The 25,993-nt window shown below is 45.7% G+C and overlaps 1 protein-coding gene across 1 annotated transcript in view; it reads right to left on the reverse strand.

Moving 5' to 3' along the window:
* The window catches only part of LOC145353582 (rab effector MyRIP-like), a 192,694-nt gene that overhangs the window by 65,545 nt on the left and 101,156 nt on the right, over positions 1 to 25,993 (reverse strand). The window contains exon 3 of the mRNA XM_080204342.1: positions 463 to 599. Coding sequence (XP_080060468.1) covers positions 463 to 599 — 137 coding nt within the window. The remainder of the gene's footprint in view (positions 1 to 462; positions 600 to 25,993) is intronic.

Raw genomic sequence — 25,993 nt, forward strand, 5'->3', positions numbered from 1 at the left:
GTGGGAGGAAGCCGGAGCACCCGGAGGAAACCCACGCGGACACGGGGAGAATGTGCAGACTCCAGACAGACAGTGACCCAAGCCTGGAATTGAACCTGGGTTCCTTGCGTTGCGAGGCAGCAGTGCTAACCACTGTACCACTGCGCCTTGCAGCAGCCAAGGACAGGAAGATTCACCTTTCTGTTGGATTCAGAGCTTGATGCCAAAAGTGAAAGGATGGTTTAACGACTGAATGCTTACACACTAAGATTTCCCTTGATGCGTGATCTAATTTGACTGAAAGAATTTAATGACGCTGTTCACATTTGATTCCAAATCACCATGCTTGTGCTTGCAATGTTGACATTATTAAAGCAACATTATTAACAGAGACATAAGCATATACTTCACAATACATAAACAAGATGAAGTGATGAGTGAATGGATATAGACATTAATGTTAGACTGAGTAATTGTAAATACCTAGTACACTTGATGAACTCCTTCTGCCTGTGAGGCGTTTCTTGTACAATGTATGAACCACCTTAGCACTGCCAAAGTGCTTGAATCTGCCCTTGACATTGTTGTAGTACCATTCCAAAGACTGGGTCCTCAGGAGCCTAAAAGGAACAAGAACAACGGGAATCAGATTTAGTAACGCTAATCTTGGAACAGGTTTGCTAAGCTGGATAAAGCCCGATCCACCACACAAACCAGCCTCCCATCCATTGACTCTGTCTACACTTCCTGCTGCCTTGGCAAAGCAGCCAGCATAATTAAGGACCCCACACACTCCGAACATTCTCTCTTCCATCTTCTTTGGTCGGGAAAAAGATACAAAACTCTGAGATCACGTACCAATCAACTCAAGAACAGCTTCTTCCCTGCTGCTGTCAGACTTTTGAATGGGCCTACCTTGCATTAAGTTGATCTTTCTCTATACCCTAGCTCTGGCTGTAACACTACATTTTGCACTGTATCACTTCCTTCTCTATGGACGGTGTGTTTTGTCTGTATTGCGTGCAATAAACTATACTTTTCACTGTATGTTAATACACGTGACAATAATAAATCAAATCACATCAAACAAAGGTCCAGTACAAAAACTACACTTTTTTGGTCCATGTACAAAGGCACATATGGGTTAAAAACCAGCTCAATCATGGAAAATATTCCTGCTTCTAAAAAATAAAAGCATTATAATAGCCCAAAATTATAACTGCTGTGTTAAAACAGGTACAATAGGGAGGGACAAACAGTTCAAGTATAAGTATTTGTGTTACAGGCACATTATAGCCTTCCAGTCTCAACACCGAATTCCACAACTTCAGATGAATCGCTCTACTCCACCTCAACCCCTTTGTTTTCATTTTGTTTTATTTTTAATTAGTCTCTGTTATTTTCTTTGTTGTTTTTCATTTTTCTTTCCCTCCACTCTTCCCCCTATTTTATTCCCCTCATCTTACCTTTTCTCCCCCTTTGTTTCTCTTTTCCCCCTTTTTCTCAATTTTATCTCTCTCCCACCCATCTCCACACCCCCCCCCACCCCTTCATCTGTCACAATTTTCCCTCTGATTTCAGTCTCTCAGCCATTTGGCCACCCACACCTTCTATTCTCTCTACAGGCTGCCATTAGCAGCCTTTCCCTTGTTTTTGTAGCTATGATTCATCTTTTATTCCCTCACCCTGCAGTATAAACATGTCCCACTTTCTATGCCTTTGATAAAGGGTCATCTGGACTCAAAATATCAGCTCTTTTCTCTCCTTACAGATGCTGCCAGACCAGCTGAGATTCTTCGGATTGGAAGCATTTGTGTGTTTTATTTGTGCACTTTGGGTTTACATTCCTGTCGTTCTCAAGATCCCACTGCCATTTTAACCCAATCGTCAGTGCCTCCCAACAAGCAAATCTGATGGGAAGTCAGTAAGGTCAAATACTAATCACCACAAAGAAGGTCGAGTTCACTCTAATTAAAATGTTTAAAAGGTATATGACAATTAGTGCTTTTAGCTTATTAGTTTGCTGTCTATGAGAATTAGAGTCATAGAAGTTTTACAGCCCAACTAGCCCATGCCACCCAGTTTTTACCACTAAGCTAGTCCCAATTGCCCGCATTTGGCCCAAGTCCCTCTATACCCATCTTACCCATGTAACTGTCTAAATGCTTTTTAAAAATCAAAACTGTGCCCGCCTCTACTACTGCCTCTGGCAGCTCGTTCCAGATACTCAGCACCTTCTGTATGAAAAAATTGTACTCTTTTGTATCTCTCCTTTCACCTTAAACCTATGCCCTCTAGTTTAACTCCCCTACTTTGGGAAAGGATACTGACTATCCAGTTGATCTGTGCCCCTCATTATTTTATAGACCTTTATAAGATCACCCATAAACTTCCTATGCTTCAGGGAAAAAAGTCCCAGTCTATCCAGCCTCTCCTTATAATTGAAACCATCAAGTCCTGGTAGCATCCTAGTAAATCTTTTCTGCACTCTTTCTAGTTTAATAATATCCTTTCTATAATAGGGTGACTGGAACTGTACATGGTATTCCAAGTGTGGCCTTACCAATTTCTTGCACAACTTCAACAAGACGTTCCAACTCCTGTATTCAGTGTTCTGACCAACGCAACCAAGCTGAATGCCTTCTTCACCACCCTGTCCATCTGTGATTCCATTTCAAGGAGCTATGAACTTGTACTCCTAGATCTCTTAGTTCTCTAATTCTCCCCAGTGTCGACCATTAACTAAGTCCTGCCCTGGTTCGATCTACCAAAATGCATCACCTTGCATTTATCTAAATTAAACTCCAGCTGCCATTCATCGGCTCATTGGTCCAATTCTTATTGGCGTTTCTGTCTGCTTGATGAGTTCACTGTTCTGGCAGGTCATAGATCCCCTTAAACAAGCATCAGAACTGAAGTGAAAGTCTCGTGAGGCCATTGGGGTGCCGTTTTTTGAGTTCAGTGGTGGGGTCATCACTTTGCTGCTGACCTGAAATCGGAAAGTCCAGACCAATAAAGGGGAGGCGACTGCCTCGTGGTATTACCACCAGAATATTCATCCAGAAACTCAGCTAATGCTCTGGGGACCCGGGTTCGAATCCTGCCACGGTAGAATCTTAATTCAATAAAAAATATCTGGAATTAAGAATCTACTGATGACCACGAAACCATTGTCAAAGAACAAAGAACAGTACAGCACAGGAAACAGGCCCTTCGGCCCTCCAAGCCTGCGCCGCTCATTGGTCCAACTAGACCATTCGTTTGTATCCCTCCATCCCCAGTCTGCTCATGTGACTATCCACATAAGTCTTAAATGATCCCAGCATGTCTGCCTCCACCACCCTACCTGGCAGTGCATTCCAGGCCCCCACCACCCTCTGTGTAAAAAAACGTCCCTCTGATACCTGTGTTATACCTCTCCCCTCTCAACTTGAGCCCACGACCCCTCGTGATCGTCACCTCCGACCTGGGAAAAAGCTTCTCACTATTCACCCTATCTATACCTTGTCAGGAAAACCCATCCAGTTCACTATTGTCCTTTAGGGAAGGAAATCTGCTGTCCTTACCTGGTCTGGCCTACATGTGACTCCAGAGCCACAGCAATGTGATTCATTCTCAACTGCCCTCGGGCAACTAGGGATGGGCAATAAATGCTGGCCAGCCAGCAAAGCCCACGTCCCACAAATGAATAAAGAAATAGTTTGCAGCAATATTCATTAAATATATACTCTGAATTGTGCCTGTTTTGTTGGGAGAGCCGTGTGTTCGCTTGGAACCACTAACAGTTCAGATTCAACACAACACTTCGTTCTTCTACATGGAACAACAGAGAAACTTCCCCAAAACATCTTACCGAACAGTTTCTCAAAAAAAAATCTAAACTTCCCCAGATTTGGTCACAAACCACATAAATATCACTACACCTAAATCAATGCAAAAATATGCAAAGTTTAGAGTCTCCATTTTTCTTATAACCCAAAACCAATTGACACAGCAACCAACTCCTCAGATTTGAGTGCTTTTCAGCCAAACAGTTGAGCAATCTCACAGCGTGTCGTTGTCAAGGAAGGAATTTTCGTACGTAACCTGAATCCCAGTCCACTTCCCAGCTAACAACCCTCATTTCGACGAAAATTGAATTCTTGAAAACATTTAGCTGCGTTCACCTACAGTCGGGTTATAAACGTGCTGCTATTACCAATGTGGCAAAGACGTTTTAATAATGGCGAAAAGGAATGGTTTCTGTCTACACGCGGAGTGTCAATCAGGATGCAGAGCCGGTCGTACACAATTGCTCTCGGAATAGGGAGCGAGACGGGGGAGCTAATATCCACTCCACATTCTGGGTGATGTTTCTCACTGTTTGCCTGCTGAGCTTACCCTGTTCGCACTAACCAGCTGAGGATGTGCTGTTGTACAAAAATGTGGTTAATTGTGCACCAGAACATTGGTTATACCTGATTGTTCAGAAATAAAACACCATGTAGAAGTTACAGAATAGAATAGAATCTCTACAGTGCAGAAGAAAGCCATTCAGTCCACTGAGCCTACACCAACACCATTCTCAGGTCCGTACCCCCTGCCCTTATCCCCGTAACACTACACACCCTATCCCCAAACCTATATATCCTGAGATACTAAGGGGCAATTTAGCATGGCCAATCCATCTAACCCGTACATCTATGGACTGTGGCAGGAAACCGGAGCATCCAGAGGAAACCCACATGTGCATGGAGGACAATGTGCATACTCTGCACAGACAGTGACCCAAGCCGGGAATCGAACCCGGGTCCCTGGCACTGTGAGGCAGCAGTGCTAACCACCGAACCACCATGTTGTGGCTTCACATTCAAATCTCATTTCCTTCACTTCTGTGACGTTGAAGGTCTTTTCCAAATGATTATACCCGGTGCCGCAATGTCTGAGTTAGCACCAATCGACAGGAACTCAGTGGAACTATCCAAACCATGAGCAACACAGTGGGGAGAATGGCTACTCTCGTGTGGGGTGAGTATGGAGATGATGGAGATGTCATTGGCCAGTGTGCTGGTTTACCAGCACCACTGAGCAGGTAAGTGATCGCTGGCCAATTCAGTTAAAGTCAGACTTCCAGGTGGGCTGTATCCTAAGACGGTGGGAACAGGCCAGCAACCCGGAGGCAGACACTGACTCGGAAATGGAAACCCTCCGTGATGGCGATTGCTGTGACCATTGCTTCATTGCAAGGTTTTAACAGTTGCAGAGAAGGTGCCTCAAGATTGTTCTATTAGTCCAAGTTTATCTTTTCTCACCTCTTGTTCAACAGGAAAAAATGCAGTAGAATCTGGAGATGCATCACGCCAGTTAAACCCATCTGCACTCTTATACCTTAACATGGACCTCCTGTTCTTTTTTTTTGCAAAACTATACTTTATTCATATAAAATCAGGCAAACACATTCCAAAACATTTCAAATTATTAGAATAGCAAAGAGCAATAATTTCCACACTTTCTAAAGATTTAAAGTTTACTTATTTATTAGTATCACAAGTAAGACTTACATTCACACTGCAATGAAGTTACTGTGAAAATCCCCGAGTCGCCACACTCTGGCGCCTGTTCTGGTACACAGTGGGAGACTAATAGAACAACAATGGTGGACCACAGAGGTTTCCCAATGAAAGACCTTCTGTTGTTTGTCCACCTTTGCTCGCCATTCATAACTGGACAGTGAGAGCCCCCTCTCTGCTCACTGATTGTCCAATTCATGTAAAATCACAGAATATTCCCCTTATAGTGTGGGCTCTGGACCCCACTGGACAGAGACGCTCGGGTTCCGACTCAAATCTCCGTCCCGTGTATTTTTGCACCGCCAGTGCAAATTTCCGTTGTCTCCCTCACACAGAGAAGAAGCCCGGGAACAGCCAACAAAACCCAATGAAATAAAACCCACTGCCAATATCAATCAGACTAATGATGCCCACTGCACCTTGCAGCGTCACTACAGTGGGCTGCAGCAGTCTCTGGCATGCTGGGAGTTAGCAATTCAAAGTGTTAGAAACTCACTACTTAATTAAACCTTGTAATTAAATATGTATCTGCTGATGTGCTGGGGTCTCCCAGAAGAAAAAGACAGCAACAGAAGCGAAATGCTGGGAAAATAAGAATACTGGTCTGGACTAGTCTTGTATACTTTAAAATGGAACATCAGTAAAACGGGGAAATAAGAATATCAGTCTAAACTGTTTTTTCCTTCCGGATAGTGAGCGTTCTGGGAAAAAAAAAACTGCAGTATCTTAAGTATCTGAGAAAATGATTTGTCACAGATTACCACATATAAATATTTGACTAAACAAGCCTTACACAGAGGCAGCATCAACCAGAGCAGGATATTTGGAGTTGGGGGTTGGGGGAGAGGTGAAGGGGAGGGGGGGATGGATATCAGTCTTTGTTGTAGATATATTCCCTGTATAGTGCGGCTTCTGGGCCATTTTGCCTTTGGGCCTCCACTTCTTTCCCAGGCAGTGCAATCTGGGAATCTGGAATGCATTGCCTAGGAACGTGGTGGAGGCTGGAATCTTTACAACCCTTAACAAGTACTTGAAAGGGCTCTTGAAACATCAGAACATTCAAGGATATGGGACAAGGGGGCAGGTGATGGCTTAGTGATATTATCACTATAGACTATTGATCCAGAAACTCAGCTAACGTTCTGGGGACCTGGGTTCGAATCCCTCCACGGCAGATGGTGGAAGTTGAATTCAATAAAAGAATCTGGAAGTAAGAATCTACTGATGCCCATGAAACCATTGCTGATTGGTGGAAAAATCTATCTTGTCCTTTAGGGAACGAAATCTGCTGTCCTTATCCAGTCTGGCCTACATGTGACTCTAGAGCCACAATAATGTGGTTGACTCTCAACTGCCCTCTGAAATGGCGTAGCAAGACATTCAGTTTCAAGGGCATCTAGGGATGGGTAATAAATGCTGGTCAGCCAGTGATGCCCACGTCCCCTGAATGAATGAAAAATACACAAGTGCTGGAAAATGGGATTAGGGCGACTTTAGTGGTTGTTGTCAGCACAGACTAGATGGGCTGAAGGGCCTTTTCTGTGCTGTACGGCTCTATGATGCTATTAAAGGACTCCAATGATCCATAGATGCTAGCAAAACATCAGACCCAAAATTGGCTCAGGCCATTTTTCAGGCATCCAGGGCAGCTGCCTAAAACAGGTGGCTGAAGGACCCTTCCCAAAGTTAGGGTTTTCCAGGGAAGAACAGGCCTCAAACCATTTCCATGTGTGTTTTCCGAGATGGTGACACAGCCCCAGCCAACGGCATCAAACAATGCAGCAAAAGTGATGGGTTTTATAACTTCAGTGAAGCTTATCGGAGTAAAAAGGCTTCACCTGAATCCACAGTGTGTACGCTCGCCAGCGTGATCAGCACCTCAGGCAGTTAGTTACCATTCCCTACCTTTCCGGGACTCACCTGGGAGCCTCTCCCCCGGTGAGGCAGGCGGTTCCAAACTGAAGTCTTCCCTTGGCAGGGGGCGGAGGGAGAGGGTGTGGGCCTGAGGATCGATTTCCGTTCGCCAGCCCCGGGCACCAGGTCTGCAATCGGGCCCGTACAGGAGTCTAGTCCCCTCGAGTTGGAAGCGAGGAGGCCTTGTGATAGCAAAGGTAGAAATTCAAGATCCCAGGTTGCCTGCTCTCAGATGCTCAGCTAAGAGTGATGTGCAGATAAACACAGCGACTGCACTTTGCGAGGCGTGATCTCTCTAATACCACTGGCATCTCTCCTGGGGCTACCTGCAGGAGCAGGCCTCATAACAAGATGCAGGAATGATTTTCTTAGCGAGAACAGAAACAGCTCTGGAGCTCTGCTTTGAATAAGAACCCAGGCAATAAATTACTTCAAGCGAGGAAACATATCACCAATTAAATGGTGCATAACCTAGATATTTAAAATAAAATTAAAATGTAGATAGTATGATACAGATTCCATTAACTTCACTTAATGCGTTTTTCTTTGTCTGATGTGCGAAGTGGTATTACACAATTATTCCGGCTTACAGGAAAATTTCAAGAGAATCGGAGGATTCAGGAAGATTTGATTCACTGGGGAACACACACATGAGGTTTGAAAGGGCAGACAGGGTAAATAATTAGGTGACGCTCCATAAGTGCCTTTCGATGGTAAGAGAAAGAGAAAATCAGGGGAGAAATTCCCGAGAAAAGAGTAAGGGCGGGATTTTCCAGCCCTTCCCGCTGGCAGAATTTTTCGGTCCCGCCGTAGACAACACCCAGCGGCGAGTTCCCTGACGATGGGGCGCTCAAGCTCATGAAAAACATCATGGACTTCAGCTGGACTGGAAGATCCTGTCATCAGCCAATGGCGAGCTGCCTCGGGTGCTGGAAAACACAGGGCGGGAGGGAAATTCCAGCCTAAATTAAAACGGGGGGGGGGGGGGAGAGGGAGGGGTTCCGAGTTTCAATATAGAGGGGACCAGGGCTCCCTACAATGTGAAAGGAGGCCATTTAGCCCATCAAGTTAGCACTGACTCTCTGTAAGAACATCTCACCCGGGTCCATCCCCGTAACCCCACGAATTTACACTGGCAAATCCATCTAACCTACAAATCTGTGAACACTAAAGGACAATTTAGCACGGTCAATGCACCTAACCCGCAATTCTTTGGGGTGTGGGAAGAAACCAGAACACCCGTCGGAAACCCACACAGACACGGAGAGGATGTGCACACTCCACACAGACAGTGACCCGAGGCCGGAATTGAACCCGGGTCCCTGGCGTTGTGAGGGGTTGGGATGGTGGGGGTGGTCGGAGAGGTTGGGGTGGGGGGTTGCAGTGTTGCAGGTGGATTTTGAGTCTATCCGCTACTAACCCCTGCCCCCCTACAACATCACCCTGTCACCTGTCCAACCACAGCTCCACAATGATTGGCGACAATCTTATTGAATAGCAGAGCGGGCTGAGGGGCTGAATGGTCTGCTCCTTCTCCTATTTTGTGTGTTTGTAATGTCAAACTGCAACTGTGGGCTGTTCTTAAAATTTCAGATTTGTTAAAGTTATGGGGGGGGGGGGGAGTGCCTCCACATGGCGCCTCCATCGTCCCCGCAGCTGCCATGCCCTCAGTGCAGAGTCTCTGTAACTGGACTCCGAGCATATTTTTTTAAATCCGCGCTCTTTCACTGGATGTGGGTGACACTGGCTGGCCAGTATTTGTTGCCCATCCCTAACTGCCCTTGAACTGAGTGGCTTGCTCAGCCCATTTCAGAGGGCAGTTAAGCGCCAACCACATTGCAATGGCTCTGGAGTCACACATAGGCCAGACTGGGTAAAGGCGGCAGATTTCCTTCCCTAAAGGGACAGTAATGAACCAGACAGGTTTTTATGTCAATCCATGATAGTTCCATTACTGAAGTCAGTTTTCAATTCTTATTGAATTGGAACTCCATCAGCTGCCATGATGGGATTTGAACCTGTGTCCCCAGAGTTTTAACCTCTGTTGGATTACTAACCGAGAGACATTATCACTATGTCCTGGTCTCTGGCCATTAACCGGCCAACACAGGCCTACCCATGATGCAATGCGAGGTCAGGATTCCCATTTTTCCTGATATTAGGGATCTTGATCCAAAAAGCAAAATCCATGGAATCTACATGCCTCATTCTTATATAAATTAACCTTCGTTCACAAAGGTGTCATAGCAACACAGAAAATAGAAGCAGGATTAGGCCATTTGGTCCTTCAAGCCTGCTCCACCATTCATTTTGATCATGGCTAATCATCAAATTCAATATCCTGATCCTCCCTTCCTCCCATATCCCTTCCGCCCCAAGAGCTATATCTATTTCTTGAAATCACAACATTTTGGCCTCAACTCCATTCTGTGGCAGTGAATTCCACATATTCACGACCCTCTGGGTGAAGAAATTTCTCCTCACCTCAGTTCTAAAGGGTTTACCCCTTATTCTCAAACTATGACCCCCCAGTCTAGGCACACCCACCATTGGAAACATTCTTTCTGAATCTAACCTGTCTAACTCTTTTAGGATTTTATAAGTTTCTATGAGATTCCCTCTCACTCTTCTAAACTCCACTGAATATAATTCTAACTGACTTAGTCTCCCCTCATAACGACAGTCCTGCCATCCCAGGAATCAGTCTGGTAACCCTTTGCTGCACTCCCTCTATAGCAAGGACATCCTTCCTCAGATTAGGACACCAAAATTACATCCAATACTCCAGATGTGGCCTCACCAACACCCAATAGAACAGCAGCAAAACATCCCTATCCCTATACTCAAATCCTCTCGCTATGAAAGCCAACATACCAATGGCCTGCTGTACCTGTGCGCTTGATGCATGAGGACTCCAAGATCTCACTGAGTACCCACCTCTCTCAATTTACACCAATTCAAGTAATAATCTGCCTTCCTATTATTGCTACCAAAGTGGATAACCTCACATTGATCCACATTATACTGTATCAGCTCTGTCAAATTTCTTCTCTGATGTGGAGATGCCAGTGTTGGACTGGGGTAAACACAGTAAGAAGTCTCTCAACACCAGGTTAAAGTCCAACAGGTTTATTTGGTAACAAACACCACTAGCTTGCAGGGTTTGCCCCTGCATCAGGTCAGGTCACCTGACGAAGGGGCAAACCCTGAAAGCTAGTGGTGTTTACTACCAAATAAACCTGTTGGACTTTAGCCTGATATTGTGAGACTTCTAATCAAATTTCTTCTCTGTCAGTTTGACTTTGGGTTGAAATAGGAAGAATTGCTCAGATATTTTCAAAAGTTTCACTTCATATTAGCGTCTTTAACGTAGAAAAAAACCCATCCCAAGATGCTGGACAGAGACGTGTGTGGATAACTATTGATGCCGATTCAGTGAAGAGGGTCCCAAGAGGGGCGCTCAATGTGACTGAAGTGGGCGAGTTTGAATTCAGGTCATGCAGGAGGAGAGCGAAGGGGGTAAAGGTGAAGGGGTTTACAGAGAGAATTCCTGAGAAAGAAATCTTTCTCAGTTAAGGTCACGAATGGCAGCATTGGGTCAAAGAGCAGGCAAGGTCAGGGGACCTGGGGTGAGGTTGAGGTGGGTTGACAAGGATAAGAATTTTAAATTTGAGGCTCTGGGAGACAAGAGGCTAATGTGAGTGAGCAAGCATCAGACCACAAGGAGGTCAACACCCTTAAATCATAACCTCTGCCTCCATCTTGTTCTGTGTGTTTTTTTTCCCCTCTGGCTTGTTTCTTCTTTTAATCCTTCATGTTACTTTTTCAGCTGTGCGGAGTCAATGGCCTCATGGTATTATCACTAGACTATTAATCCAGAAACTCAGCTAATGTTCTGGGGACCTGGCTTCAAATCCCACCACGGAATAAGAATCTACTGATGACCACGAAAACATTGTCGGAAAAACCCACCTGGTTCACTAACATCTGTTAGGGAAGGAAATCTGCCGTCCTTACCTGGTCTGGTCTACATGTGACTCCAGAGCCCACAGCAATGTGGTTGACTCTCAACTGCCCTCGGGCAAGTAGGGATGGGCAATAAATGCTGGCCACCCAGTCTTGCCCATGTCCCACAAATGAAATTTAAAAAAGCTGCTTTTTATGTAGCGATTAATGCCTTATTTGGATTCAACATTTGTTTCCTCACTATACCCATTGCCCATTCACAGTGTATCATGAAACCATTTGTCATTTAATCTTTCCTGCCCTTTGTCCTATTAAAGATCCTTTTCTTTGTTCTAATTGCCCCCTCTCTATCCACCCACCGCCCCCCCCCCACCCCACCCCCCCCCCCCCCCCCGCCCCGCCCCACCAGCTTAAAATATTTCTATCTTTCCACAGTTAGGTCACAGACCTGGTGCATTAAACTCTGTCTCTCCCTCTCCACAGGTGTAGACCAAGCTGTGAGTTCCCATCCAAAGTCAACCAGCATTGTTGCAGGACTGTCAAGTTTTCCATTCCTGTCTGTGACAATTCCTGCAGCGGGTGGGACTGGAAAACCCCTGGGACTAGTGGGCAGAATCTAAAGATTTGAGCCAGATCTTCCTGGAGTTAAATTAGGAAAGGCTTCTTCACAAAAAGGTTGGCAGAGGTTTGGAACTCTCCCTTATGAACATGCTGGTGACTAAGGGATTTTCACAGTAACTTCATTTCAGTGTCAATGTAAGCCTTACTTCTGACACTCATAAATGAACTTAAAAACTTTAAAACACAACTGGTGTTGATTAAACTTAAATCTGAGGTAGATTTTAGCTCAAAGGGATTAAGGGATAGGCAGGTTTATGGAATTAAGCCATAGATTAGCCATGATCTAATTGAATGGCAGAACAGACTCAATGGGCTGAATGGCCTCTCTGTGATTCTAGAATCTGAGTAGACCAGATAAAAATCATCAGAAGAAACTGACTCTTCCACTTGGCTTGTGTGGTTAGTGTTACCATCACTTTTAATAAAGCATAATGTTAGAGCCTCCACAGTGTAGAAGGAGACCATTCGGCCCATTGAGTCTGCACTGACCACATTCCCACCCAGGCCCTATCTCCATAACCCAACCTATTTACCCCAGCTCATCCCCCTGACACTAAGGGGCAATTTAGCACGGCCAATCCACCTAACCCGCACGTTTTGGACTGTAGGAGGAAACCGGAGCACCCGGAGGAAACCCATGCAGACACAGGGAGAACGTACAGACTCCACACAGACAGTGACCCAAGCTGGGAATCGAACCTGGATCCTTGGCGCTGTGAGGCAGCTGAGTCTCTGCTCAGCGACTCTGCGCTGTTGTGTGTTGTGAAGGCAGCAGTGCTAACCACTGCCACCAGAGAACATTTCAAAAAAATGACAAGGAAACACATAAATAATGAAGCCATATGTTCTTCCACCATTACACAGACAAGCCAGTTGAATAAATCAGATTTAACAATACAAGAACACATATCAATGCCTCCTGGGAATTATCAAGACTTCCCTGGAAATACCACCATCTTACAAGCCACACATCATTCTGGCTTGGAACTATGATGATCGTTCCTTCACTGACACTGTGTCACGATACTGGAACTCCCTTCCCACCAGCACTGTAGGTGCACCAACACTACGTGGACTGCAGTGGTTCAAACAAAGGGCGAGATTCCCCGGCCTTCCCTCAACCTTTTTCTGGGTGGTGGTAGGCAGTGCGCTGCTTGCTGGCGGTGGGATCGTCTGATCCCACCGCTGTTAATTGGGAATTCCCTCCGGAGCAACCCCAGAGCACCGGGAGACCCACGACAGGGAGTGAACCTTTGGCGGAACCTGAGAATCCCACTAGCAGGAATGGCCGGAGAATTCCAGCCAAAGCGTCTCACTACCACATTCCCAGGGTGGGAGTAACCGACAATAAGTATTGGACTTGCCAGCGATGCCCAATCCCATGAATAAACAAATAAAAATAAAGCAGAAATTTATGAAGGTTCACTGGAATGACAAATGGAAAATTAAACAAAGCCATAAAGATATAAGAAACTACAAAGGTTGTGAATGTAGCCCTATCCATCATGCAAACCAGCCTCCCATCCATTGACTCTGTCTACATTTCCCGCTGCCTCAGAAAAGCAGCCGGCATAATTAAGGACCCCACGCACCCCGGACATTCTCTCTTCCACCTTCTTCCATCGGGAAAAAGACACAAAAGTCTGAGGTCACGTACCAACCGACTCAAGAACAGCTTCTTCCCTGCTGCTGTCAGACTTCTGAATGGACTTACCTTGCATTAAGTTGATCTCTCTATACACCCTCGCTATGACTGTAACACTACATTCTGCACCCTCTCCCTTCCTTTTCTGTGAACGGTATGCTTTGTCTGTATAGCGTGCAAGAAACAATACTGTGTACTAATACATGTGACAATAATAAATCAAATCAAAATAAAGGGGATAGTGGAACATGAAAAATAGTTCACCATGGGACACATTGATTAGCAACCAGAATGATGAATAGGTTCCCACGCACTAAGTCACATTATTTCCCAGTACAGACAAGGTTATTATTTGCTGCATGCTACATATTTGAATAGATATAGAAACTTATTGTTTTACACCCTTCTCTTAGAACCCACAGATGGCAACCTTGATCACGTATCACTGAAGATTGTGCAAAACCCTCTGCATAACTCCTGAGGAGATGAGCAAGGTTAGGTGTTTTGTTTTAGAAAGGAGTGGGCTCCTTATAAAGCAGCTCCTAGCTCTCAGTTAGCATTAGCTTGGGAGGATTACATGCTGAATCTTGGCCAGACCAACAGCAAGCAGCCCTGGCGCACTGAAATGATCAATAAGACCAATACTGCATCCACCAGCCCACAGCCTACACTGGAGAACAGGCGGAAATGTGTCACCTGCTCTTGGACATTGCTGCTACTCTTGCATAGACTAATTGGTGAGCTTACTGCCCTGTGTGAAAGCTGAACATAAACACCAGCGACTAATAAAGGGAGGAAACTGAAGGAGGCACCATTGTGACACTTCCCCCCGGTCCATTTTTAATTATTTGGGACTAAGGCAATCATTAATTGCATGGGCAAACCAGACTTGTGATTATTGCCCTGCTGCGCCACATGTGAAATCTCACAGGGACAATATCAAAGCTCTTCATAATTTAAAAATGATCTGCTGATGGTGAACAAGAAGCTAATCGACTATGACAGCCGGCGCCCAATTATCCCCAGTCATTTTGTAGGGTGGAATCTTGTTGGGGGCAGACTCAGTCACCAGCCAGGAACCAGTGGGTGTTCTGCACTGTCTCACTATGGGCAGGGCTGCTGCTTCCCGTTCCGACAGTTCGGCCTTCCCCCAGGATCGAGGAACTCAGGAGCGCAGGTCCCGCTCACTACTGGCCAATCAGATGCCGAGCAGTGACCAGGGTGAGGCGGTGGTGACAGCATGACGATGTCCACCCAGGTTTTAGGGTCATCATTGGATCTCATACCCCAGGGGGTTAATGATAGCGAGGTGAGGGTCACAGAGTGGGGGGTGTGGGGGAAGGGTTGGCTGCAGAAGGGGAAAGAGGAAGGGGAGCAGCGAGAACAGAAGGGTGGCTCTCAGTGGGGACCCTCCCTTACCCAATGCCAGATCTCTTGAACAGAAACTCAACAAGGGTCTGTCTCCCCCTGGAAGCTGAAAGTAACCCCAATAGGGTTTACTTGTCGTGTTCCCCATATAGTCAGCCCCCACCAGCTGCCATGAGTTCATAACAGCAGAACAGGGTCTTTAGTTTGGCATTAATTTCCCACTTCAGGGATGTACCAGCCTCCCATCCGTTGGCTCTTACACTTCCCACTGCCTCGGCAAAGCAGCCAGCATTATTAAGGACCCCACGCACCCCGGACATTCTCTCTTCCATCCTCGTCCATCGGGAGAAAGATACAAGAGTCTGAGGTCACCTACCAACCTATTCAAGAACAGCTTCTTCCCTGCTGCTGTTGAATGGACTTACCTTGCATCTTTCTCTACACCCTAGCTATGAGTGTAACACTACATTCTGCACTCTCTTCTTTCCTTCTCTATGAACGGTATGTTTTGTCTGTATCGCGCGCAAGAAACAATACTTTTCACTGTATATTAATAGATGTGGCAATAATAGATCAAATCAAAAAACCAAGTAACTGGTGGTGGGACAATAAAACATAGGAACTGGAAGCAAGAGGAGGCCATTTGGCCCTTTGAGCCTGCTCCACCATTCATTATGATCATGTTTGATCATCAAATTCAATCTCCCGAAGCCCCCGTTCCCCCCATATCCCTTGATCCCTTTAGCCCTAAAAGCTATATCTAATTTCTTCTTGAAGACCAACTACGGGCCTTATCGCTTTGGACTTGGGGTGAAGGCAGGAAGGAGGCAACGCCCACACCTGCCATTCTCCCACCCAATTAAATGACTCCCCCTCCCACAGCACACCCCTCCCTCCCTCAACCCCACCACACTCACCTCAGGTTGAGGGGATGGTAAGGGTGCAAGATTCTACTTGTAATCTTCTGCATTCAACACAAATTACCAGCTGGAATTTGAACCGACTGACTCAGTTTGTTCCTCAAACTATTTTCTTTCAAATTTTCCACCCCCCTTTCCCTTCCCTTCAGTGCTGCCGACAGCGGTAACTGGGATGTCAGAATTCCAGGAGGTTCCGAAGTGTTAATTGTGTTCACCGTGCCTGTGACACATGCAGGTTTCATCTGAATTAAATTAACAGAATCTCATTACTTGATCCATTTCTTTTTGTGGCATGAATCCCAATTACCTCTTTTATCCTTTCATAGGATGTGGGTGTCGCTGGCTGGGCCAGTATTTCATAAAATCCTGACAGTGCAGAAGGAGGCCATTCCACCCATCAAGCCTGCATTGACCACAATCCCACCCAGGCCCTATCTCCTAAGGGGCAATTTAGCATGATCAACCCACCTCACCTGCACATCTCTGAAGGATGGGAGGAAACCGGAGCACCCATAGGCAACCCACGCAGATACGGGGAGAACAAGCAAACTCCACTCAGATAGCGACCTACGGGTCCCTGGCACTGTGAGGCAGCAGTGTGCCACTGTGCTGTCCAGTGACATTCCCACTGTTCAACTGTACACCCCATTTTTCTGGAGTCAAGAAGACTTCACTGACATTTAAACAGGTGGGTGTGACCCAGATGCGAAAGTCCGCAATAGATCTAAATTTTTGCCAGCGGAAGGGAGGAGGTACATCGCAAATCACACAGAAGAGAAAGCATGACTCAACAGGGCCATTCGAACTTAGTGCTGAATTCAAACAGACTTCCAAGCTTTAACTCACAGTGTGGGAATCATGAATTAATCAAGTAGACATTAACGTACTTGAATGGCAGATAAGGTTTGTATAATATTGTAATCTGAAGGTTTTATTAAAACTCCATTCTTAAACTCGAAAAAAAAGCTTTCAGAGGGATTTTTTAAAAATCCTCTGCTGGGCTATTTTAATTGACAGGCTATCTGGTGCAGGGACTAAAAGAAACATTAGCATCTGATGATGCATTTTTAATAGAGTTCTTTACTGATATTTTCCTGAAGCTACGAATGTTTGGCTGAGTTTTACGTAACATAAGAACATAACATAAGAAATAGGAGCAGGAGTTGGCCATCTAGCCCTTCGAGCCTGCCCCACCATTCAATAAGATCATGGCTGATCTGAAGTGGATCAGTTCCACTTTCCCGCTTTCTCCCCATAACCCTTAATCCCCTTGTCTGTCAAAAACCTATCTACCCGAGACTTAAATATATTCAGCGAGGTAGTCTCCACCACTGCAACGGGCAGAGAATTCCAGAGATTCACCACCCTTTGAGTGAAGCAGTTCCTCCTCAACTCTGATCTAAATTGCAGCCACCCCCTCCCCCCCCCACTTATCTTGAGGCTGTGTCCTCTAGTCCTGCTATCCTTTCTAAGCGGAAAGAATCTCTCTACCTCTACCCTATCTATCCCCTTCACTATCTTATACGTCTCTATAAGATCCCCCCTCAGCCTTCTAAACTCCAAAGAGTACAGACCCAGTCTATTCAATCTCTCCTCACAGGCTAACCCCCTCATCTCCGGTATCAGCCTAGTGAACCTTCTCTGCACTCCCTCCAAGGCCAATATATCCTTGTGCAAGTGCGGCGACCAAAACTGCACACAGTACTCCAGCTGCGGCCTCACCAGTACCCTGTACAGTTGCAGCAAGACCTCCCTACTTTTATATTAAGTATTTTAAATACTAAAATGATCTCAATAGAGAATTCAAGGAGTTTCATGAAGGTTTGAGGAGACTATTAAAGAATCAACTCTCTATGATGTGAGTCTAAATAGAAAGTTGTTTGTTTTTTTATGAGATTAACCACTGAAGGAGATTTAATGGATCTTACAAATGGGAGTTTTCTTCCACAGTTAAGTGTGTATGAGGGAGAGTGATATTGGTTTATTAGAAGCTTATCTTTCCATCTCCTGAAGTTTGCTATTGGGTAACTGGCTATGGAGGTGGCTTGGGAGATACAAGGAAACAAGAAGAATGGATGTTGATAGGAACATGAGTTGGCATGGAGAAAGGCTTTAGAGGGCAGAGAGGGGGAATGGCAGGATTTGGCATGTGGGCCTTAGGGCTGGACTGGAGGCATGAATTGGCATTGGGTTGGTGTTGGAGTATGCAGGGCCAGGGAGACAGTGTGGGCGTATGAGGAGTTTTACGGAGTGAGGGCTGGAGGGTCAAGAATTGAGGGGACCTGCTCACCACCCTGCCTTGGTATGAATGTTCTTTAGGGAAGGAAATCTGCCATCCTTACCCAGTCTGGCCTACATGTGACTGGAGATCCACAGCAATGTGGTTGATTCTCAACTGCCCTCAAGGCAACCAGAGATGGGCAATAAATGCTGACCAGCCAGCGATGTCTATGTCCCATGAATGAATATATTGAAGAAACCACCAGACTTCCTTTCCCTCCCCACCCCCCAACTGCGTCTCTTACCCCTCCCCCAGCGTACCTCCTTCCCCTCCACTTCCTCCCCCCTCACCTTAACTGCACCTCCATCTCCTCCCCTGCTGCACTTCCTGCCCCTTCCCACACCGCTACTGCACCTCCTGCTCCTCCCCCACTGCTCCTTCTTGTCCTGTCACCTCGTGCCCCTCCCCATCACACCTCCTCCCCCTCCTCCATCTCTCATAGGACATAGAACCTCCTCCCACTTTGCCTCCCCCTCCTCCCCACCTCACCTTCTCCACCCTTCCACAATCCCTGCCTCCAAACCAACTACAACCCCGCCCCATCTCCTGCGGGGTTACCCGAGCTCGCCTCACTTTGGCTGTACCCCTGCTACACCACCCACGATGCACAGATACAGGACGGGATTTCCTGCACAGAGATTGGGTGTGGCACCAAAGTTGCCCTTCTGAACTCCAACCTATCTCGTGATCGCAGCCTGCGGCTCTGATATTATCTGAAGCCCTGCAGCCAGCCCCAGCGATGCAGGAAAAACTTCATGATCGAAGGTAAATCCTCCACGCAGGGGCAGGGAGAATATTATTTATAAACCGCAGAGCGTACGGCAATGCAGGGTTGGAGACCTCTCTGACTGACTGCAGTCTGTACACCACCAAAAGCGTAATTTGAGCATTTCAAACACACGTTCAGTTTGATGGAAAATTAATCCCAGTGTAAGAAATGTTCCACCGATTTGTGCTATGATACAGGAAAATGAATGGAAGTTACGCAAGCCTTTTGTGACCAAAGCTTTTAATTCTGGAACCAACTGGGAGTCACTGGGCTTTAGTTTGCTGTTTTTCAAAGCACAGTGTGCCAATTCTTTACTGCTACAGGACAAGGATAATGTAGTTACGCAGAGCCAGGGAACCTGAGCTGGAAAGAAATGGTCCCAGCTCGTGGCTGCCTTTGATGAAGAATAAAACGAGGAACATTTTTACAATCTCTGCTGACAAGCACTTTGCTGTCAGAGAAACAAGTGGCAAATATATCTCAATAACCTCAACATGTCCAAGACATGCAGTGTCGCACAGAATCCCTACAGCGCGGGGGGGGGGGTGCATTTTGGCCCACCGGGGTCACCACAATCCCAATCAGGCCCTATCCCTGAAACTCCACCCATTTACCCTGCTAATCCCGCTAACATTCACATCCCGGGATACTGAGGGCCAGTCAATCTCAGCTGCACGTTTTTGGAGTGTGGGAGGAAACCGGAGTACCCGGACGAAATACTCACAGGCACAGGGAGAATGTGCAAACTCCACACAGACAGTGACCCAAGCCGGGAATTGAACCCAGGACCCTGGAGCTGTGAAGCAGCAAAGCTAACCACTGTGTTACCGGGACATATGTCAGCTTCGTCGTGTCACCCTTTTCTTTGTATCGCATCATGCTCAAGCACTTGCTCCTTAATGGTAAATCAACTATTCACCAAATATGTCATTAGCAGAATGACTTCCGGTAACCATTTAATATAATTGCATTTACCTTTTTCTTCAGTCAGCAAAAGAACCTACAAACGTGTTAACTCACAGTGCCCTGTTCTTTGCAGATAGAAAATACACATACACACATTGCACCTCCTGCTAAGCAAATAAGGTACAGCCATTCGCTGACTCATTCCTCAGGGTGATGCCTTGAAAAATCAGAATCAAGCTCCCTGGTTTAAATTTTTGAACAATGCCTGGCAGTTAACTGGCCAGTCATGATCAACTGATGCAATCTCCATGGCAACACCTCCATCCATCAGAGTCCATTTGCCAAATAACCAGCACACCCTTTTCATACAGTACAAATTATTGTTTGGTTGAAGTGTCCTGATGGGTGCAAGATGAAAAGCTTTGACATGGTAAAGGTGATGGCAATTCGTGTGGAGTCAGAGATGAGCTTAGGTGGGAACATAGGAATTAGGAGCAGAAGTCGGCAAATCCATCCCTCCATCATTCACACAGATGATGGCTGATCTCTCCCTGGTTTCAAATCCGCATCCCCACCTTTTCCCCATATCCTCTTCTCCCTTTTCTTGCATTAGAAATATATCTATCGCCCTCTTGAAACTGTCAACGACTCAGATTCCACCATGCTATGGGGCAGCAAGTTCCACAAATTCACAACCCTCTGCGAGGAGTAGCCCCCCCTCATCTCAGTTTTAAATCTACCTCCTCTCAACCTATACCCTGTGACCTCTTGTTCTAGATTGTCCCATAACAGGGAACATTTGGTCTACATTTACTTAATCAATCCCTTTTAAAAGTTTTATATACCTCGATCAGATCCCCTCTCATCTTTCTAACCCCCAGCGAGTATAAGTTCAAACTGTTTAATCTCTCCTCATACATCTTTCATCCTTTTATCCCTGGAATCAACTGTAGGCATCTGTAAAGACAACTAAAAAATCCTGCCTTTGTTCATTCCTATCACAATACCTGATGGGGACCTTCAGTGTGTGTCGGGCACACAGTTGACAGATTGAAAGGGGCCTAAAAAAGAGGCCAAACAACTGTAGTGTTGGGGAGGCTGGACACAGATAGTCTTGCTGCTATGTTGATAACCATTGTGTCTGAATGCAATGGTGCCATGCATAGCAATTTGTGCCCCAATGATTCTCAGATAAGAAACACTAATCTCTCAAGCATGAAACGCTGGAATTTCGAAGGCCCATTGTATTGTGGTGGATCATTCTGTCTCCCAGTGGATTAAAAGTTGTACGTCGATTAGAATTGTAAGAATGATCATGGATCAATAGTGAATCAGCCGCAACCCAATTCTGGACGGAATGAATGTTTCGATTAGGCCATCCTCTCTGGTGCAAGGAGACCGAGTCCAAGGTGCTGTTTTTTTTGTTGATTCAATCTCCAGCATTATTTCATGTTCACACATTTACTGCAGGAAAGGTCTCGGAGAAAAGCGACTGAAATCAATAGCAGCTTCGACAAAGATAACAGACCGCCAGCCTCCCCCAGAGGTTCTGATAGCTGGCTAACTCCAAACAGAGTCTGGCTGGTTTCCCACAATCCTTCAACGGACAAGCTGCCTCAGAGTGCCAATGTGGCACCCTCTGTCCTCTGGCTGCAGATCAACGAAGCCTGGATCTTAAAATAACCTGGCCTCACAGCGGGCAAGAGCTCACGTGCGAGAGACACCAACGGACCGCTGGAACCAATGGAATTAACCTTGAACAAGAGTTGGCATCTGCACAAGATGGGGGAAGAATCATTTTAGATCCGATTTGAGTTATTATTGTCACGTCTTAACCTATAGTGTTTCTTGTACATTATACAGACAATGCATACTCTTTATAAAGAAGGAAAGGCAAGGGTATAGAATGTAGTGTTACAGTCACAGCTAGGGTGTTGATAAAGATCAACTTAATATGAGGTAGGTCTATTCAAAAGTCTGATGGCAGCAGGGATGAAGCTGTTCTTGAGTCGGTTGGTACAGACTTTTGTATCTTCTTCCCGATGGAAAAAGATGGAGAGGAGAGGATCTTGTACTAACTCCATATTTTCCCCATCATCAACTTGGCTTGATTCCATCTCTTCCACATCACCTGGCTCCGCTGCTCATTCATTAAGGGCGGCACAGTGGTTAACACTGCTGCCTCACAGCGCCAGGGACCCAGGCACGATTCCTGGCTTGGGTTACTGTTTGTGTGGATGTGGAGATTGCACATTCTCCCCGTATCTGCATGGATTTCCTCCTGGCGCCCCGATTTCCTCCCACAATCCAAAGATGTGCAGGCTATGGGGATTGGCCATGATAAATTGTCCATTACTGTCAGGGGGATTAGCAGGGCAAATATATGAGGTTACAGGGAAAAGGCCTGGGTGGGACCATTGTCGGTACAGGCTCAATGGGCCAAATGGCCTCCTTCTTTCTGCACTGTAGGGATTCTATGATTCTATATATTTGTCATCTCCGGATCAATTATTCAAATGCTCCTCTGATCAACCTCCCGCTTCTCCATTTCTGTAAATTTGAGATCATCTTCCGCTGCCTGTAACCTTCCTAACTTACTCTCTTTCTTCAAAACATTTCTTCAAACCTATCTCTTTGACCAAACTTTCAATCACCTATTCTAATAACTCCATTGTGGCTCAAATTCAGTTTGGCAATTGCTCCTGTGAAGAGCCTTGGAGTGGTTCTGCGTATTTTAAATTTGTTGGAGAGTTGGTGAAGACTCAATGGGCCAAATGGCCTCCTTCTGCACAGTAGGAATTCAATGATACATGACTTTCCCTCGCTTAAAGGTAATTTCATGATTCGCATGGAGCCAGAGTTACTTTGAAGCCACTATTTATTTATTCGCTGCTTTGCAATGTTCAAGGTTCTATTTCAATCCAAGACATTGTTGTTGTTCTTTTCCTCCTTCACAATCGTGGTAATTTTCTCCAAAGCACAAACATCTCTGTCATTCCAAGGCAGCCTGACGTGAACACAGCGGTCCCAAGTCAGCTCTGACCAGTGCACTGGTAATTCCTGTAGACATGTGATAGACAGGTCTGGCTTTTTCAAACTGTTCACAACATTGTCTGGGCTGTCTCATTAGTTGTCCTGTGACCTGAAGCCAGGTTTAGGAGACGACAGCTCTAATTCTCTCCACCGCTCAACCCATTAGGGATTGTTGTTGATGAGGTTCAGATGTGGGCGGCGTGGTGGCACAGTGGTTAGCACTGCTGCCTCACAGCGCCTGGGACCAGGTTCAATTCCCAGCTTGGGTCAGTGTCTGTGTGGAGTTTGCACCGTGTCTGCGTGGGTTTCCTCCAGGTGCTCCAGTTTCCTCCCACAACCCGAAAGACATGCTAGTTAGGTGGATTGGCCTGCTAAACTCTCCCTCAGTGTACCCGAACTGATGCCGGAGTGTGGTGACTAGGGGATTTTCGCAGCAACTTCATTGCAGTGTTAATGTGAGTCTGCTAATAAATAAACTTTAAAGTTGAATTATATGAGGGGATTTGCTGCAAAAACTATTTTCCCGATTGGAATAATGCCGCCAATTTTGCTTTTGACTTTCATTTTTAGCCATTCCAACAACTACACAAGGGAACTTCTTAAATGCCTGACATAAAGTTTGACACCTGGGGCCTTCGATCCTTTTGGATCCAGCGTCACAGCAACCCAATAACTTCCCTTTTCCTCTCTGTCACCTCCCTTCCACTCAAGTTGAGCACGTAGTGACAAGAGATCTCATGAATGATGGGGTGAAAAAATTTAGACGTCCACCAAACTTCCAAATGAAAAGATAAACCATTCATAAAAAATGTTTTTTTTTTAATGAAAATTACCCATGAGAACAACCAACGAAACTGAGTTGGAAGCAGAAGTATTGAAACATAGAATCTAGAAGCCAGAGTGTAGGCTATTCAGCCCGCTCCACCATTCATTTTGATCACGATTGATTCCCCCCCGCTTTCTCCCATCTCTCTTCATCCCTTTAGCCCCAAGAGCTAAATCTAATTCCTCACTGAAATCACACATCATTTTGGCATCAATTCCTTTTTGTGGAGTGAATTCCGCACATTCACCACTCTCTGGGTGTAGAAATTTCTCCTCACCTCAGTCCAAAAAGGTTTGCCCCTTATCCTCAAACTATGTCCCCAGTTCTGGACCCCTCCACCATCGGGAACTTTCTTTCTGAATCTACCCTGTCCAGTGCTGTTAGAACTTCTGAAGCTTCTATGATATCCGCAGTGCACAGGGTGTACGTACTAGGAAAGGACCAGCAAACTGGGTCTCTGAAGGAATAAGGCTGTCAGATGACCCAATTGAAGTCTTTAAAAAAATTCCAAAAGGTTTTGATAGATTATACACAAAGAGAACGTTTCCTCTTGTGGGAAAGAGCAAAACAAGACATCTTCGACATAAGATACCTAGAAATCCAGTAAGGAATTCAGAAGAAACTTCTTCATCCAAAGAGTGGTGAGAGAGTAGAGCTCAGCGCCACAGGGAGAGATCAAGTTGAATAGTATAGAAGCAGGTAAGGCGAAGATAGGCAAGAAAATGAGGGAGAAGGGAATAGAGGGTTACGATGGCACTTTTAGATGAGGAATGGTGGGAGCAGTGGAGCACAAATACCAGCAAGGATTGGTTGGGCTGAATGGCCTGTTTCTGTGCACACAGTACGTAATCCTATGCAATCCAAGTTTAGAATCGTCTGAATCCAGCACAAGACACCTCTCCTAGCAAATGGTATATTTTCAAGACTGTTGCAAGGGATTTGTATACAAGGTTGATTCAATGGATTTTGTTCCGAATCCACTTAGTTAAATCCATTATGGTTATTAGACATCAGGCAAGTTTAGCACAGAGCTCCAGTGGACAGGATGATGGGTTGGGATGTAGCCCGATGAAACTTTGCAGTGGGGACACAGCCTTCCTGAATTTGCTGTAAAAAGTGAAGTATTGAACTTTTTTTTAAATTCATTCATGGGACACGGGCGTCACTGGCCAGCCAGCATTTATTGCCCATCCTTGTTGCCCCTATTCAGAGGGCAGTTGAGAGTCAACCACACTGCTGTGGCTCTGGAGTCACATTTAGGTCAGACCAGATAAGGAAGGCTGATTTCAAAAATCAGGTCGATTAACCATGCTAAATTGACCCATAGTCTCCTGGGGTGTGTAGGTTTGGGGGATTAGGAGGGTAAATTTGTGGAGTTACGGGAATAGAGCCGAGGTAGTATTATTGTCAGTGCAGACTCCATGGGCTGAATGGCCTCCTTCCGTACTGTCGGGTTTCTCTGATTTTATGATTTCCTTCCCTAAAGGAGATTAATGAACCAGATGGATTTTTCTGTCGATCGGCAATGGTCATCATTAGATTCCTAATTCCAGATATTTTTTATTGAATTCAGATTCCACCATCCGCCGCGATGGGGTTCGAACCCAGGTCCCCAGAACATTGGCTGAGTTTCTGGATTAATAGTCTAGCGATAATACCACTAGGCCATGGCCTCTCCGTTTACCAATAATCAAATTTTAACAATAACTGTCAATCACAGCCACACACCAACACAGACATAATGACACAATAGCCGCTCATGAATTAGTTAAAACCTTTGTGGTCATGTGTGGGATAACTTGCGTTGAAAATGGAAATTAGACAGGTTTTAAAATGCAGGATGAAAACCACCTCATTGAGAACAGAAAGCAGCGAAGGAATGTATTGAGAATGAGTTATTCAGGCACCAACAACAAAAACTTGACACCACGCATCACTGAAGCCCTACAGTGCAGCAGGAAGCCATTCAACCCATCGAGTCTGTACTGGCCACAATCTCACTCAAGCCCTATTCCTACAACCCCACATACCTATCCTGCAAATCCCCCTGACACTAAGGATCGATTTAGCATGGCCAATCCATTTAACCCGCACATCTTTGGACTATGGAAGGAAACCAGAGCACCCGAGGAAACCCACGCATACACGGGGAGAACGTGCAAACTTCACACAGACGGTGACCCGAGGCCAGAATTGAACCCAGGCCCCTGATGCTG

This window comes from Carcharhinus amblyrhynchos, chromosome 2 (assembly GCF_965287045.1).
Source record: "Carcharhinus amblyrhynchos chromosome 2, sCarAmb.v2.hapA, whole genome shotgun sequence".
NCBI lineage: Eukaryota > Metazoa > Chordata > Chondrichthyes > Carcharhiniformes > Carcharhinidae > Carcharhinus > Carcharhinus amblyrhynchos.